The following is a 15961-nucleotide window of genomic DNA, read 5'->3' as shown; positions in this document are numbered from 1 at the left end:
TACTATGTACATCTATAGACAACAAATCCCTGAAAAATAATTTCAGGCCTGATATAATCCAGTTTTTTAAAATGTCTTTAATTCTTTTAAACACATTCAAAATTAAGAAGAGTAACTTCATATCTGGCAGCTGGTCAAAAGTATTTAAACACAGAGGTTCAATATGTGTTGTAGTTTATTTTATTCTTGTTTTTTTGCATGTATATAATATAAATAATTTTGAATACATTCCTTTTTATAGCAGTCATTCTTTAGTATACCATATTTTAATAATAAATAAAAAAAAGATCTTGCTTTTTAATTAAAAAGTTTTTTGGGTACCCCTGTTAGTGTTAGACTATTTAAAGCGGAACGATAAGTCGTGGAGAAGGTTTGCCTATTTTTCACACTACAGATCATGTCATTGTTTTATTTTGCCCGTGCAAAAGTGTGTGTTAGTTACTGTAGAAACTGCTGCAGTACTTCTGTTTTTTACAAAACCCCTAGTTAATCAAGGCAGAAAATTAAAACTTTGCTGTCTTTTGCCCCCCCCCCCCCCTCCCTCCACCAATGGCCACACCAGCTTGTGTTGAGTGACAAAACATGTGCAGCAATAATTTTCTCTACAGATTGCAAATCTCTCAGGAGAAATTAACTCACTAGTCTAGGGCTTTAATTTTTAAATAACTTTAATTGCCTCCCCTGCCTTAAAAAGTCGCAGAGCAAGAAGACAGAGCAGGGAGAGAACAATATATGGATTTTGTTAGACCCCTGAGTCCAAATGTCTCGTTCTACAGTATGGTCTGACAATTTCAATCAGTCAGTCATACAGAGCATATTTGGGCTACATCACTCAGTCAGTCATACAGAAAATGATCAGGCTACATCAATCTCTCCTTTATACTGTCTGGTGTTAGTCAAGGGTGTGCAGACTTTATGTCTGCTCCCCCCCCCCCCATCCTAGTTCCCATGCTGTGAAGCATGAATTAACTTATTCTACTTGAGACAGTTAAGATACAAATGTACACTGTATGTCCAGGCAAAATTTGGCTCAAGTTAACACTTTGTACTGTCCTAGAGAGGTCTCCCACACATTTGACTGAGGTCCCCACACAATTTGACTGAGGTCCCCACACATTTGGCTGAGGTCTCCCACACATTTGACAACCTGTTGGCCATTGAGCTCTCTCACAGCCCCTTGTATAGCTCCAGTGTGTGTCCTTACAAGCAAAGGTCAGGAGGTCAAGGCTGGACAGTGTGGAACCTCAGCAGACACTAGGTGTCCTCACAAGCAAAGGTCAGGAGGTCAAGGCTGGACAGTGTGGAACCTCAGCAGACACTAGGTGTCCTCACAAGCAAAGGTCAGGAGGTCAAGGCTGGACAGTGTGGAACCTCAGCAGACACTAGGTGTCCTCACAAGCAAAGGTCAGGAGGTCAAGGCTGGACAGTGTGGAACCTCAGCAGACACCTCCTAGAGCAGAAATAAACAAGATAAGGGAACTCCTCACCACTGTAGCTCAGGGTACAGGGTTGTCTTCTCTTCTGGATCTGTGACACGCTGGACTCAAAACATGGCCGCCCACACAAGCAGACATGACCTTGGGAAATGTAGCGGATAGAAAACACATCCAGGTCCAGCTCACTGTAAGGCACTCTGGCAGGGAAAAAATGACATCAGGGTTTCTGTTGGTTTAAACAATGTCTATTACAATTAGATGCCAATAAATACAATTTAAATGATACCTGGAATGAACAATAACTCTTGCTGCTGATTCTGCTAAAGAAGGAACAGGAAAACAAGTTGCCTCCCCTCCCTTGAAGCCATGTAGGAAGCTGTTATTGCTGAAGTCAGCAGTCTCCAGGGTGCGGGTGAGCAGGGAGCCAGGCAGGAAGTCCAGCATGTTGTCTGACAGGAAGAGGTGGCGCAGTGTCTTCATGCGGGCCACGCTCTCAGGGACTCTCTTCAGCTGGTTGTGGCTGACATTCAAGGTGTGGAGCTTCACCAGCTGGCCCAGGGGAGACAAGTACCAAATTAAATACCTACAAGTGCACATCTCTAAGTAGGGACTGTGTGGTAGAGTGGTAGAGCTTACAAGTGCTAACACAGAAGTCTTGAGTTTGTAACATGCAATAAAGGGCAATATTTTAACGGCAAGTCTAGCTTTGATTTATATAGATGTCTAAATGTAAGTAATTTTAACTTAGGTGGCTAAAGAATCATCTTACAGAGTTTACAGACATGTTTTGATACCTCAGATACAAACTACAGGCAAGACTTTTCTCAACCTCCCCCCTCCTTCAGAAATTCACATAATTTCAATTAACGCATTTTTAAGACCGTACATTAAAAGTTATGTTTTTAAGGAAGTACAAAGTTTAAAAAAAAAAACCAAATGCTAAATGTATAGATATAAGGTTTTTAAGAAAGGTTTTTTAAAATCTAAAAGTTGTAAAAACACAAAAGATGGTGGAGTGTGAACTGACCTAATGATGTTGCTATGTGAACTGACCAAATGATGTTGGGGTGTGAACTGACCAAATGATGTTGGGGTGTGAACTGACCAAATGATGTTGGGGTGTGAACTGACCAAATGATGTTGCTGTGTGAACTGACCAAATGATGTTGGGGTGTGAACTGACCAAATGATGTTGGGGTGTGAACTGACCAAATGATGTTGCTGTGTGAACTGACCAATGATGTTGGAGTGTGAACTGACCAATGATGTTGCTGTGTGAACTGACCAAATGATGTTGGAGTGTGAACTGACCTAATGATGTTGGAGTGTGAACTGACCTAATGATGTTGCTGTGTGAACTGACCAAATGATGTTGTACTTATCAAATGATGTTGGAGTGTGAACTGACCAAATGATGTTGGAGTGTGAACTGACCTAATGATGTTGCTGTGTGAACTGACCAAATGATGTTGGAGTGTGAACTGACCAAATGATGTTGGGGTGTGAACTGACCTAATGATGTTGCTGTGTGAACTGACCTAATGATGTTGGAGTGTGAACTGACCAAATGATGTTGCTGTGTGAACTGACCAAATGATGTTGCTGTGTGAACTGACCTAATGATGTTGGAGTGTGAACTGACCTAATGATGTTGGAGTGTGAACTGACCTAATGATGTTGCTGTGTGAACTGACCAAATGATGTTGTACTTATCAAATGATGTTGGAGTGTGAACTGACCAAATGATGTTGGAGTGTGAACTGACCTAATGATGTTGCTGTGTGAACTGACCAAATGATGTTGGGGTGTGAACTGACCAAATGATGTTGGGGTGTGAACTGACCTAATGATATTGGAGTGTGAACTGACCAAATGATGTTGGGGTGTGAACTGACCTAATGATGTTGCTGTGTGAACTGACCTAATGATGTTGGAGTGTGAACTGACCAAATGATGTTGCTGTGTGAACTGACCAAATGATGTTGCTGTGTGAACTGACCAAATGATGTTGCTGTGTGAACTGACCAAATGATGTTGGAGTGTGAACTGACCAAATGATGTTGGAGTGTGAACTGACCTAATGATGTTGGAGTGTGAACAGACCAAATGATGTTGCTGTGTGAACTGACCAAATGATGTTGGGGTGTGAACTGACCTAATGATGTTGGAGTGTGAACTGACCTAATGATGTTGTGTGAACTGACCAAATGATGTTGTGTGAACTGACCAAATGATGTTGCTGTGTGAACTGACCAAATGATGTTGGGGTGTGAACTGACCTAATGATGTTGCTGTGTGAACTGACCAAATGATGTTGGAGTGTGAACTGACCTAATGATGTTGAAGTGTGAACTGACCAAATGATGTTGGAGTGTGAACTGACCAAATGATGTTGGAGTGTGAACTGACCAAATGATGTTGGGGTGTGAACTGACCAAATGATGGAGTGTGAACTGACCAAATGATGATGGGGTGTGAACTGACCAAATGATGTTGTGTGAACTGACCAAATGATGTTGCTGTGTGAACTGACCAAATGATGTTGCTGTGTGAACTGACCAAATGATGTTGGAGTGTGAACTGACCTAATGATGTTGGGGTGTGAACTGACCTAATGATGTTGGGGTGTGAACTGACCAAATGATGTTGTGTGAACTGACCAAATGATGTTGGAGTGTGAACTGACCAAATGATGTTGCTGTGTGAACAGACCTAATGATGTTGGAGTGTGAACTGACCAAATGATGTTGCTGTGTGAACTGACCAAATGATGTTGGAGTGTGAACTGACCTAATGATGTTGGGGTGTGAACTGACCTAATGATGTTGCTGTGTGAACTGACCAAATGATGTTGCTGTGTGAACTGACCAAATGATGTTGGAGTGTGAACTGACCAAATGATGTTGGAGTGTGAACAGACCAAATGATGTTGGAGTGTGAACTGACCAAATGATGTTGGAGTGTGAACTGACCTAATGATGTTGCTATGTGAACTGACCTAATGATGTTGGAGTGTGAACTGACCAAATGATGTTGCTGTGTGAACTCACCAAATGATGTTGGGTTGTGAACTGACCTGTGCTATCTCTGAAGGTAGAGTTTGTATTGTGTTGGCCTTGAGGTTGACTGAGGCCAGCGTGTGTCGCAGCTGAGAGGTGTAAAATACAGGGGGGAAACTGGTCAGTTTGTTGTCAGACAGGTCACAGGTGTCAAGGTTGACCAGCTGACCCAGGGCCTCGGGGACCTGGCTGATCTGGTTGCTGCTCAGGTTCAGGCAGGCCAGGTGGGTCAGGGCTGTCACCTGGGCACTGATGCGGCGCAGCGAGCAACAGGTGATCTGAAAACAACAGGTGAGTCCTACAGGATGTTATGGTCCTACAGGATGTTATGGTCTTACAGGATGTTATGGTCTTACAGGATGTTATGGTCTTACAGGATGTTATGGTCTTACAGGATGTTATGGTCTTACAGGATGTTGTGGTCTTACAGGATGTTATGGTCCTACAGGATGTTATGGTCGTACAGGATGTTAAGTATAGTCCTATAGGATGTTATGGTCCTACAGGATGTTATGGTCCTACAGGATGTTATGGTGCTACAGGTTGTTAGGTATAGTCCTATCTCATTTAATTCTTTGGTCAGTTTACCATGCCAAATAATCTACTATACCAAGCCAAATGATCTACTATACCAAGCCAAATAATCTACTATACCAAGCTATATGATCTACTATACCTAGCCAAAAAATATACCATATTAAATTCTTTCAATTAAGCCTTACTACGGACAACATTACAATGTTGACACCAAAACTATGATCAGTAAAAAATATATCTACCGCCAAATGTTTGAGAGATTTAGGGAATGCCATGGGGTACTGCGAGGGTTTGTCCACGTGTAGACTGGTGACAGGTTTCTCTATCTGCTTGCCTGTGGCTGGCGCTAACGTGCTCATGGCCTTTGTAGGCAGCTCCTTCCCCTCCGCTGCCAGCCTCACCAGCTGCACAAACAACTTCAGGTCGTTGGGGTCCGCCTGCACTCCCAGAAAACATGGGTGTCACAGTATAATGAAGCTCATTAGAAATTCACAACAGATTAATTTTTTAAGTTGTACAAAGGAACAGATTAAGTACATATTGCCTGCATTTTAAGCATATTGTTTACTTAGCGTTTGTACTGATTTTAGTTTGAAAGTTAAGGAACATTTTTTTAAACTAAGTAGAAAAAAATAGATTATATCTTGTAACTAAGACTGATAAACAAGAGAAAGGGAAACAATACTTTGCTGAATGAAATATCTTCAGAAGGTGACGACAATCTCAATGTCACTTTTCCTTCATTCAGAAATTTGGAGAATATTTGTTCCACATTTCTGTACAGCTGAAAAAAATGTAAAGATTACTGGCTTTTTTACTTTAAACAAGTTTAAGTCTAAATATGCCTGTGCTTAGGCCCTCCTTAAACTAAAGGTTGTATAATTCATAAAACAGCAACCTGCATGAGTCAAGTGTGGAGAATATTTCCTTCATGTCATCAACCAGCTTAACCAAAGTCAAGGACACATAATTACCAAATATTTTGTGCCGTTCATATTTTGTGTTGTGCACAGCATGAGAACGATGCGCCCATCCTGGTGACTGGCTGAAGGCTTAACACCAATAGACACTTGGGTATACTGAGATCTGTTGGGCTTTTTCAAGTTTAGAGATGGCAGGAGGCGGTTGCAAGTGGACACATGACATTTAAAACGCATCTTGGAGACTAGAACAGGTTCTGCTGATGGTACATCTGGGGGAAGAATATTTTAAATGTTAACTTGATGAGAAATTATCAAAATATTTCTTAGACAAATATATATCACAATAGTAATTTTTTTAATCTATCCTTTTCATCTATGTGTATTTTATAATTATTTACCCTTTGTCAAAGTAAACTATGTTTAAGTTAGTCCCAAAAATCATGAAAAAGTGAAACTAGAAAAAAGGCATGATGGTTAATAGCATATGTCATACAGAAGCAAGTGTTGTTTCCTGGTTTGTTTAATCACAATGCTTTTTTGTATTTATATTAGGCCTATCAATTTTGACTTAATTCATTTTTTGGTTATAGTTATGTCATTCTTTAGATTGCATACTCGTAAGAGCAGATAATACTAACAATGTTCATTAATAGTCGGTTATAAATACAGCTGGATGTAGTTTTCTACATCGTTAACAGGTTTACGTCATGGTGTTTAGTGACTCGGTCTAGGGGTTCAGTGGCGGAAGTCACACATACCCAACTTATGATTCACAATCAAATTTTTCAGTGCAGACAATAAAACTATTGTTAATACTAAGAAGTTTAAAGAGAGGTTCAGTGAAAACGTATATCACATATGATGAAACTTGTGGGGTTTGGTACCTACAAAAATTATTTTTAAATTAAGACCTAGTATTACTGTTCTAGAATCTAGAATTATTTTTTTAGATCTAATCACTAATCCTAGATATTGTCAGTTCTAGGTACATAAAATCAGCCGAGGCTAGTAATGTTAAAAAAAGGTGACTCATTAAATTTTAGTAATTATTTTACATTTTTAGGAGGATTTATGTTTTGAGAGTTACAATAATATTTTAAAGTTTCATTGATGTACCTGTTTTTAAACAATCATATTAAAACTTTTCAGTAATAAAGATTAGCGATGTTTTCATCTGATGCAACCAAGTTCATTTACTTTAGCAGCCATCTTGTTTAATTTTTTTTTTATAAAATTATTGTTAGAGATCCAGGGGAAACCACTCTAACTTACAGAAGGACACTGTTTATATAGTAATATTTTTAGCAAATCTTGCTAGCAAACACTGCTGTTTTAAGTTAATTTCTGGGCTATTTAAAGTTAATTTCTGGGCTATATTGATAGATTTAGCCATTGATTTTGTTTATTATTCAGTTATCAATAATATTTGACACAATATACTTCTATAATTAAAGCCTTAATAATGAGGCAACTTTTTCGCACATTACTAGCCTCTGCCTATTTTACGCACCTAAAACGATAGATTACAGCCTAATTATATTATTATACTAGGTAAAACTCCATTTTAGCATATGTTATTCTCCGCTTCTTGTTTACCTCCAGTTAAGCGTATTTTATTATAATAACCAAAACACACAAAACATTGGGCTTATTTCTTTATGAAGTTTTGACTTAGTTTTGATAATTTACTTTGTCAAAACTTGAGAAAATACAAATTTGGAGTATTGAATGCTATAATAATAATTAAACTTTTATGAACTCACGATGACCCCAAAACTGAGGCCAACACCATTTCAAACTGACAAAGAGCTATTGCCCAAGCTATGACTTATGCCACGTCTGCTAATGATTAAAGTCAATGTGAACTCAGGGTGAACCCTCAACTCAACTCAACTGTATGGGTACTTTTCTCCGCTGACGATCACACGCTGTTTAATTGGAACTGTCTTAATGTCCTAATGCTTTTTTATGTTTTTTTTTTTTAACTTTTCTAATTAAAACTCACATTCATATATATATATAAAAAGATCTAGCTCTAACTAATCCTAGTGTTTTCCTGGGTGTGGGGAAATTGCGAGACGCGAAAAGCGAAATGGCGAGGCGGGAAAATGCGAGAAGGGCGCGAAAACGGTTGGTCACGTGACTTTTTTGTCTCGCATTTTACCACAAGCCGATACTTACGCTGGGTGGTGTTGAAATGCGAAGATTTCTGCGAAAAATTTACCGCACCCGATTTTCAGTGGTATTTGGTCCAGACTTCAAAGACGTTTCGTTTACATTGTTAAAACTTCCGATTTTTCCGTCGCTAGACATACTGATGATTTGTCAACTCCCCCCATCTTTTGTGTCGACTTAGAATACCACCTTGTTCGAAACCGACGGAAATACCGCCGACGATAGATCAACTTCTGTCTTTTGTGTGGAACGCCGAGGCCGCCTGATTTACCGTCTTTGAGGATCGCCGTGCCCGGATCCACTGCCGCCGCAAACATATTTTCTATTGTTGCATAGAAATTTTGTATTATAGCCGCCGCCTACGATTTTTTTCTAGCTTTTTTTACCATATAAATCTAAGCACAAGGAAATGCCTACATCATTTGGATACAACAAAATAAAGTGACGTCACCGATATTATCAGTTGCTCGTGCTATATCGTAAGCTATGGGCCTACTTCAAATATTTTTAAAACCAAGTTGAACTTATCTGAATTTTTTGGTTTTGGTGGTGGTGTTATTTGGGGTCTTCCATAAATGACGTCACACTCGTAGGGGGGGGGGGGTCTGCAATTTTATGACGATGTGTGATGAGGGGGAGGAGGGGGGGGGGGGTTAGATGTGAAGTCACACTATAAAAAAGCAATGTTAGAAAAACAATTTTAGAAGTTTTTTCGCGTTTAAGAAAACTGTTTTAATACATTGTAATAGGAATTGATTAAAATACTCTATTTTGACCGAAATTAGACAAGATTTTGGGAAAATATCGATGTTTTAAAAAAACTCAACTGCTGGTGACAACAATGAGCAAGACATTGCCAAAATTACAGAAATGATAAAAAATACAAATTATAAAAAACGGAAAACAGATGTTGAGCGTGCGGATGATGATGAAGAGAACATGGGTGCCAGTGTTGTTTGTGGGATGAACGAGGAGGTCAACTGTGATGAGAATGTGAAATGTTGTGAATGTGGATTGGAAGAAGTAGCAAAAGAAAAATGTATAAATGGGAGTCTAATGAACTGGGTTGGGTGTACTATGTGTGAAAGATGGTGTCACGAGGTGTGTTTGAGGACTGTTTCAGAAGATTTTGCTTGTAAATTTTGTTTGTAATTAAAATTACTTAATAAAAAAATAAATTGCACTTTTTAGAATTGTTTATACTTTTACACTTTTTGCAAGTACAAAAATCCATAAATAGATGTTGCAAAATATCTCTCCAGCTGACAAGATTATACCATTTCACAATGACACAGCTCACGTTTGTATAAACATGAGCGGGCTAGATTTTTAAATTAATGCCGACTGAGACGGGATTTTCCTCTCGCTAACAAGAACGGGCGATGACAGTAGCACAGCAACGATGTTAGGATTTTTAAATAGATAGATCTAGATATAGATCTATCTATCTTCTTAGTATCTAGATAAAAAATAACAACATACAACACTCGTGTTAAAGGGTATGGCTAAATGCTTGTTTATTTTAAAACAAAAAAAAAATAATTTAAATAAATAAAGATGGAAAAAAAAAGGAAAAAAACTTTTTTCGCAAAAAGTGTCTCGCTATTTACCCTTAATTCCGCAGGTATGTCTCGCATTACCTTCTCGCATTTTCCCGCCTCGCCATTTCGCTTTTCGCGTCTCGCAATTTCCCCACACCCTGTTTTCCTGATGTTTTTGTGTGTTTCGGTTGTGTTTATAATAAAATACGTTCAACCGGAGGTGAACATGAAGCGGCGAATAAAATAAGCTAAAATGGATTTTTCCCTAGCCTGCCTAATATTTAATATTATTTTTAAGGCTGGCACTTTACTTGTAGATGACAGATGTAGGTAGACTCTAAAAAATAAAATACCTAAACTTAGCGATGTCGGCATCGCCGCCATCTTGCTTTAAGAACGGCAACCGGGGAATTTCGCTATTGTAAAATTTCGTCGATTATCTTCCTTATTGAAATACATAGTGAGAAAATATAGGGATTTTAAAGTAATCGATTCAATTTCGTCGTCGGGCCAACTTTTCACCAATTTAATGAAATAATGTGTGATTTTAAACTGCTAACTGCATTACTTTTCTCTCTTCCTTCTCCAAGTTATAATATTGCGAAACGTGGTCTAATTTTGTGCGTGTTTCAACGACAACTTTTGATAGAAAGGTGAGTTTATCAAGCTATCTCTTTGTATTCTCAAAAATTACATTATGTATATTATAAGTTAATAATGATTTCATATAATTTGAGGTACGTTTTCTAGTGGTATTTTGACCGAAAAAAGGGTGTTTGATTCACCACAATAACGCCATTTTATAATAAAAAAATATGGCGAGACCGGAAAGCCTATAGGGGCGTGGGGGCCGGCGTCGCCTTTATAAATGTTCACTTGTTCCTTAATCGTAGAGTTTATTGCAAATGAATGATTGCCTTTTAAAAATAAAAGATGTATAAATATGTTAAAGGCTGTTGAAGAAAGCCAGTGGGTTTTTTTTTTTGCACATCAAGCTAATAACCAATAATAAATTACCACTCAAGAAAAGAAATTATTTTAAGCATATATTTCCTTATCCCTTACTTTATTATGCTACACACTTGGCTCTATTAAAACAATAAATTCTACTTTTACAGTAGTATTAATGTTGATTTCTTTTCCTCTAGATATATGATCAAGAGTATGGATGAGGAAATGAATACTTCAGCAGGTGGTAAATCTACAGGCTCTGGGAGCCCTGATAAGCATTCTGCCAAAGATTTACCAATTCTGATTAATCAGTATTCTGACTTTCGGACAGCAGCTGGCATAAAGCAAGGCCATATAATTCATGTATGGTATGAAAATAAAAAACAAATTAAAAAGGCAGTGCAAGTTTTGGAAGAAATAATACCAGCGTCAAGTAACAGTCATCAACTTTATAATAAAATCAACAGATTATGTGTTAAATTTAGATCTCTTAAGCCACAAGCACAATGGGATAAAATTATAAATTTTATGGAAATGCCATTTCAAGAGCCTGTACCTAAAGAAAAGGGGATTGTCTCTAAGTTAGCACCTGAATTAATAACAACACTAATCCCCCCAAAACAAGCCTCACCTTTAAAACTTAAACAAGACTGTGTAAGTTGTGCATACAAAAGAAAGTCTACAGAACAGTTATTGAAATCAAATAAAAAATTGAAAACTAGTTTAAAATTCTATCAAAATGAACTTCAATCAAATAAAGTTTTTCAAATTAAAGATCTAAATAAAAAAATTAAACGACTCACTGACAGACTCCTCAAACAAGAGAAAAAGAATAGACAGTTGGAAGCAGAGAAAGTAGAGATTAAAAAAAAACTTAACTGCAATCCGTTTGCAGATTCCATCCAATACAAAATGAAACTGAATCAACTTGCCAGTTTAAAGAAAAAATTATCAAGAAGAGAAAGAAAAATTGAAGCACTAGAAAATATGGTCAAGATAAAAAACAAAACCATCAAAAATTTAAAATCAATGGTCAATGATTTAGAATTAATGTATGATAATGCCATCAACATGCAAGAACCCCAAGAAGAGGGACAAACTATTGTAACCAAAGAAGGAAAGCATTATGGTACTTCTATGAGAATTTGTATGTACCAATCTTTGTTGAAAAATGTTTCTGTGTTAGCTGCTGGACAGCTATTGCAGTTTTTCCTGGAGCAGGAAGCTGGAATGAAACTTGACTGCGTGCCTCGCAAATCTACAGTGGCTCAAATGGCTTATGAAATAGGCATTTTAGCTGATCTGCAGGTTGGCGAGGCACTTGCATTCCTTGATGGTGCTACACTGTCATGGGATGCAACCACCATTGATGGTAGTCATGTAAATGAAATCCATATTTCTGCTGCAGGTAAAACTCTTGCTGTTGATGTAAAATCTTTACCTGGTGGTAAAGCTGTAGATTACATAGAACATATTAGTGTTAAGTTAAAAGATATTGTAAACATATATTGTAAATACATTAATCATCCAAATTTAGAGCAGCTGTACAAAACTCTTATATCCACCATTAAATCCACTGTGACAGATAGGGCAGCTGTGAATCATAGTGTTGTAAACCAGCTGAATACTTTGTTACAGACACACCTGCTGGAATTGAATTGCAATGTTCATCCGCTAGATAGTTTTGCTGCTGGTGCCAGAAGAGCATTGGAAAATGATACTGAGATAGGCAACAAGACATTGCACTGTATTTTGAGTATTTCCAAGCTCAGATACAAGCAATCCAGTGGAGACCCTAGCGGGTTCAAGACCTATTTTAGAGAAAAAAATATTCCAGTGGGAGTTTTCCTTCGGTACGTCGGTAACCGGTTGCACATTTTATTCCATTCAGCTGGAATTATAATTTTATATCTGAAAGAGCTGAAGAAATTTGTTGAATTAGGAGGCACCAACCTTAAAAAAAGCATTAAGGAAGAGCTGGATGACCCTAGGGTTGTTGCTCAATTAATTGCACTCGGGTTAATCGGGAAAACAGTCACAGGGCCATGGATGACTAAATTCTATGCAAATTCAATGAATTTAGACATGGTCCCTGTGATACAAAGCTCTAAAAATGTTTTGGACAGGTTTGCTGCTGAGCCAGAAGAGTTGCTATGTCCCACTGTGAATGTTTTTAATGAACCCATTGATGCAGCTTCAGACATGGTGCTGACAGCAATCATCAACAATATTGAATCCCACAGGGATAAAGTAAAGCAAACTTTGAAGCAAATATTACATGAAATTGTTAAGGTCTTTGACCGCCAGTTTGTTCGATATACCAGTGGCGACCTTTCTAGCCCTACAGTTGAGCAGTTGACACAAGCTTCAACTGCTCCTTCACACAACATGGCAGCTGAGAGAATATTAGGAATGACTGACTATTTATGGCGTCGGGCCCCTAATGCGACAGCTGGTTTTGTAGACGGAAAGGTGAGAGGACGGACAAATGATACTGTAGGATGGCTTCTGCAACAGGACAAAATGACCCAACATAGATTAGTTTATTTTGCAATGAAAGAGGGGTACAGAGCAAGGGAACTTGCAGCGCAAAGGAAGAAGATGATGGAAGCAGTGATGATGCGTCGAATGCTAGAAGCTGGTCAGAAACATGAACAATCCAACCGTAAGGCTCTAGAAAAAGAGGTTGCTATGGCTTTGAGTGCTAAAGATCTGAATGCTAGTGTGTTTTCATCTGCGTCATCTGAAGTTATGGGCCTCATTGCAATGTATATTACTTCAGAAAATCCTATGTCTGAACTGACTGAAACCTATACAGGACATCTACTTAAGCATTTATGGACAGAGGAAGGAGTTGATAAAATGTATTCTGGCAGAGTGGTAAATTTTAAGCAACAGAAGACTAAGACAATGAAATGTACAATTACTTACTGGGGACCTGATGAATTGGAAACTGACAGTGTTGACTATGACATGACAATGACATCTCTAGTCACAGATTTACTGACAGGTGACCTTGTGTTTAGTAGCTAGGATGACAGTAGTAGTCCATGATGTACAAAGCTTAACTTGGTATAAGTCTCACCTGTTATTGTATTGATGTAAGCTATGTCTACCTTAAAAGTTTATTGTTTTGATGTATATATTAACTTTGCTTTTTGTTTAATTGTGTAAATTTAATTATTTATTGAGAATCATTTAATATAAAACATTTATCCTGATAAGATAATAGTCAGAGATGAGTTGTTTTTTTTTACTTGCAATGTTATTAATTTGGTGTAGGCTTCCTGAAATGTTATTTAAGTTATTTTACTTGTTGTGTTGCTAATAATAATAGTTTTTAAAGACAACCATTCAGTAAATAAAACTCCTGGCTTGCCAGTGTGCCTAAGATAAATTGTTCGGTTTAATTTATTAAAAAAAAATTAGTGCCTACTACCTTTTTATTCAATTTGTTCTGCTACTGGCAAGTCTATTAATAATTAAATTAATAAATGTAATTCAAACATGCTGAAGTAAGATCATGCAGAGTTTTAACATTGTACCTTTAAAAACAACTGAGCAGTGCAACTTAGAAATTAGGGCCCATAATAGTCAAAATGTATCCCTTAAAGGAATGCTAATTATTCTGCTCCCAGTGAATGAATTAATGATTTCAATTAATATATGTAATTCAAACATGCTGAAGTAAGATCCTGCAAAGTTTAAACATTGTAGTTTTAAAAACAACTGAGCAGTGCAACTTAGAAATTAGGGCCCATAATAGTCAAAATGTATCCCTTAAAGGAATGCTAATTATTCTGCTCCCAGTGAATGACTTAATGATTTCAATTAATATATGTAATTCAAACATGCTGAAGTAAGATCCTGCAAAGTTTAAACATTGTAGTTTTAAAAACAACTGAGCAGTGCAACTTAGAAATTAGGGCCCATAATAGCCGTAATGTATCCCTTAAAGGAATGCTAATTATTCTGCTCCCAGTGAATGACTTAATGATTTCAATTAATATATGTAATTCAAACATGCTGAAGTAAGATCCTGCTAAGTTTAAACATTGTAGTTTTAAAAATAACTGAGCAGTGCTATTTCAAAGTTAGGGGACAGTGATTTTCATGACTTACAAAGAAATATAGAGGAACTTACACTTTGCGGACACACATAGCGAAAAAACGCAACGTAAAAATTCCATGCGGTCTCATTCAGTAACTGCTTAACATAGAAAACAAAAAAAAGTATCATATCTATCCGCAACCATTCTACTTTGATAATGTGTGTGTCATTTTGTATTCATACGCATAGAACTTTAGCTATTCTTGTTATAGTGACTGGGGGGCCTTAACGTGTGTTCGAACACATGTAATACAGTTTTACATGTGTTCGGACACGTTTACCCGTCATCGTCATTTCGCATTCCACTGCCTTCTTGATCTTATTTTGACCCTTTCCCTTCAATAACCAGCCCCTTTTATGCTCTAAATTCATATTTAATAATATTTTTGTGTTGCTGTCCGCTCCCATGTAAAGCCAAATAAGTTAGCGAACACCCCTTTTTTATTGTTCAAGCACAAAAAAACCCATTAACCTTGACATTTACGATGTTCCATACATATATAGAAGCTATTTATAGTGTAACCTTTTAGCTAAGCGTTGATTGGTTCAAGTTTTGCCCCTAAGTCCAACCCTAGGTCACTTCATCCGGCTGGTGTAAAAATAGAAATGTGCGTACCATGCAACGTTAAAAAAAATTTCTAAAAATAATTCTTGAGAGAGGAAACGGAAGTACTTGACACGGAAGTGTTCATAAATGAACAGTTTACGTGCAGGCGCCGTGGTTTCGCGTGAGACATGCTAATTAAAGTTTCTATGAGCCAAAAACCGACGAAGTGTTCGCTCCTACGTAATTTTTTAGTGTGTCCGCAAAGTGTAAACTCCTCTAGTGGACATTCACCCATTACGTAAAAAATTCATAAAAAAAAAACTACTGAAGCTAGAAAGAAAATTTTTTCAGTGTTATTCTAGTTACATCAAGCACAATATTTTTGCAATGCTCATACATTTCATTAGCCAATTTTAATTTTTTTAATGGAATGCCTACCTAAACTCTAGGCCTAAAAAACTCTAAATAATTAATAGGCCTAAATTAAATATTAAATAAATAATAAATGTTTAGGCCTAATGTAGAAGGCCTATGTAGAGTTAATGTAGTAAAAAATGTAGATCTAGTTAAAAAATAGTTTAAGTTTTCAAGCAAAATAGAATCTAGTCTAGATCAATCTTGTCGAACGAACATTTTACTACTGAATCATAATTATTTGGGATCTGGCGCTACTGGCATAAT

At 37.3% G+C, this 15961-nt stretch overlaps 1 protein-coding gene across 5 annotated transcripts; it reads right to left on the bottom strand.

Moving 5' to 3' along the window:
- Nucleotides 1-554: 554 nt before the first annotated feature.
- On the bottom strand, nt 555-15958 carry LOC131935578 (leucine-rich repeat protein 1). Of its 5 annotated transcripts, XM_059292056.1 has the most exons (8): nt 15912-15957; nt 13554-13651; nt 6007-6224; nt 5718-5816; nt 5275-5469; nt 4513-4773; nt 1723-1985; nt 555-1633 (listed from the first exon to the last, which is right to left on the bottom strand). In XM_059292056.1, exons 2-8 carry the CDS (start codon nt 13606-13608, stop codon nt 1414-1416), a joined length of 1311 nt encoding a protein of 436 aa, XP_059148039.1. In that variant the 5' UTR covers nt 13609-13651; nt 15912-15957; the 3' UTR covers nt 555-1413. The 5 variants fall into 5 exon arrangements, with proteins under 5 accessions (XP_059148039.1, XP_059148042.1, XP_059148041.1 ...); XM_059292059.1 differs by lacking the exon at nt 13554-13651 and having other exon boundaries at nt 15912-15958; XM_059292058.1 differs by lacking the exons at nt 13554-13651; nt 15912-15957 and adding an exon at nt 15678-15724.
- Nucleotides 15959-15961: the final 3 nt, after the last annotated feature.

Source organism: Physella acuta, unplaced genomic scaffold (assembly GCF_028476545.2).
Source record: "Physella acuta isolate Inbredline_101_S28 unplaced genomic scaffold, ASM2847654v3 ptg000148l, whole genome shotgun sequence".
Classification (NCBI taxonomy): Eukaryota; Metazoa; Mollusca; class Gastropoda; family Physidae; genus Physella; species Physella acuta.
Note: the sequence above shows the minus strand (reverse complement) of the source record. Positions and strands in the feature narration are given on the sequence as shown.

Excerpts from the sequence above, each read along its gene's own strand:
- LOC131935578 (XM_059292056.1), bottom strand. The coding sequence starts at position 13,608 with ATGTCATTGTCATGTCATAGTCAACACTGTCAGTTTCCAATTCATCAG. Across the intron at positions 5,817-6,006 it reads TGAACGGCACAAAATATTTG|CTGTACAGAAATGTGGAACA; the intron begins GTAATTATGTGT and ends CATTTTTTTCAG. Across the intron at positions 1,986-4,512 it reads TACCTTCAGAGATAGCACAG|CTGGTGAAGCTCCACACCTT; the intron begins GTCAGTTCACAA and ends CCCCTGGGCCAG.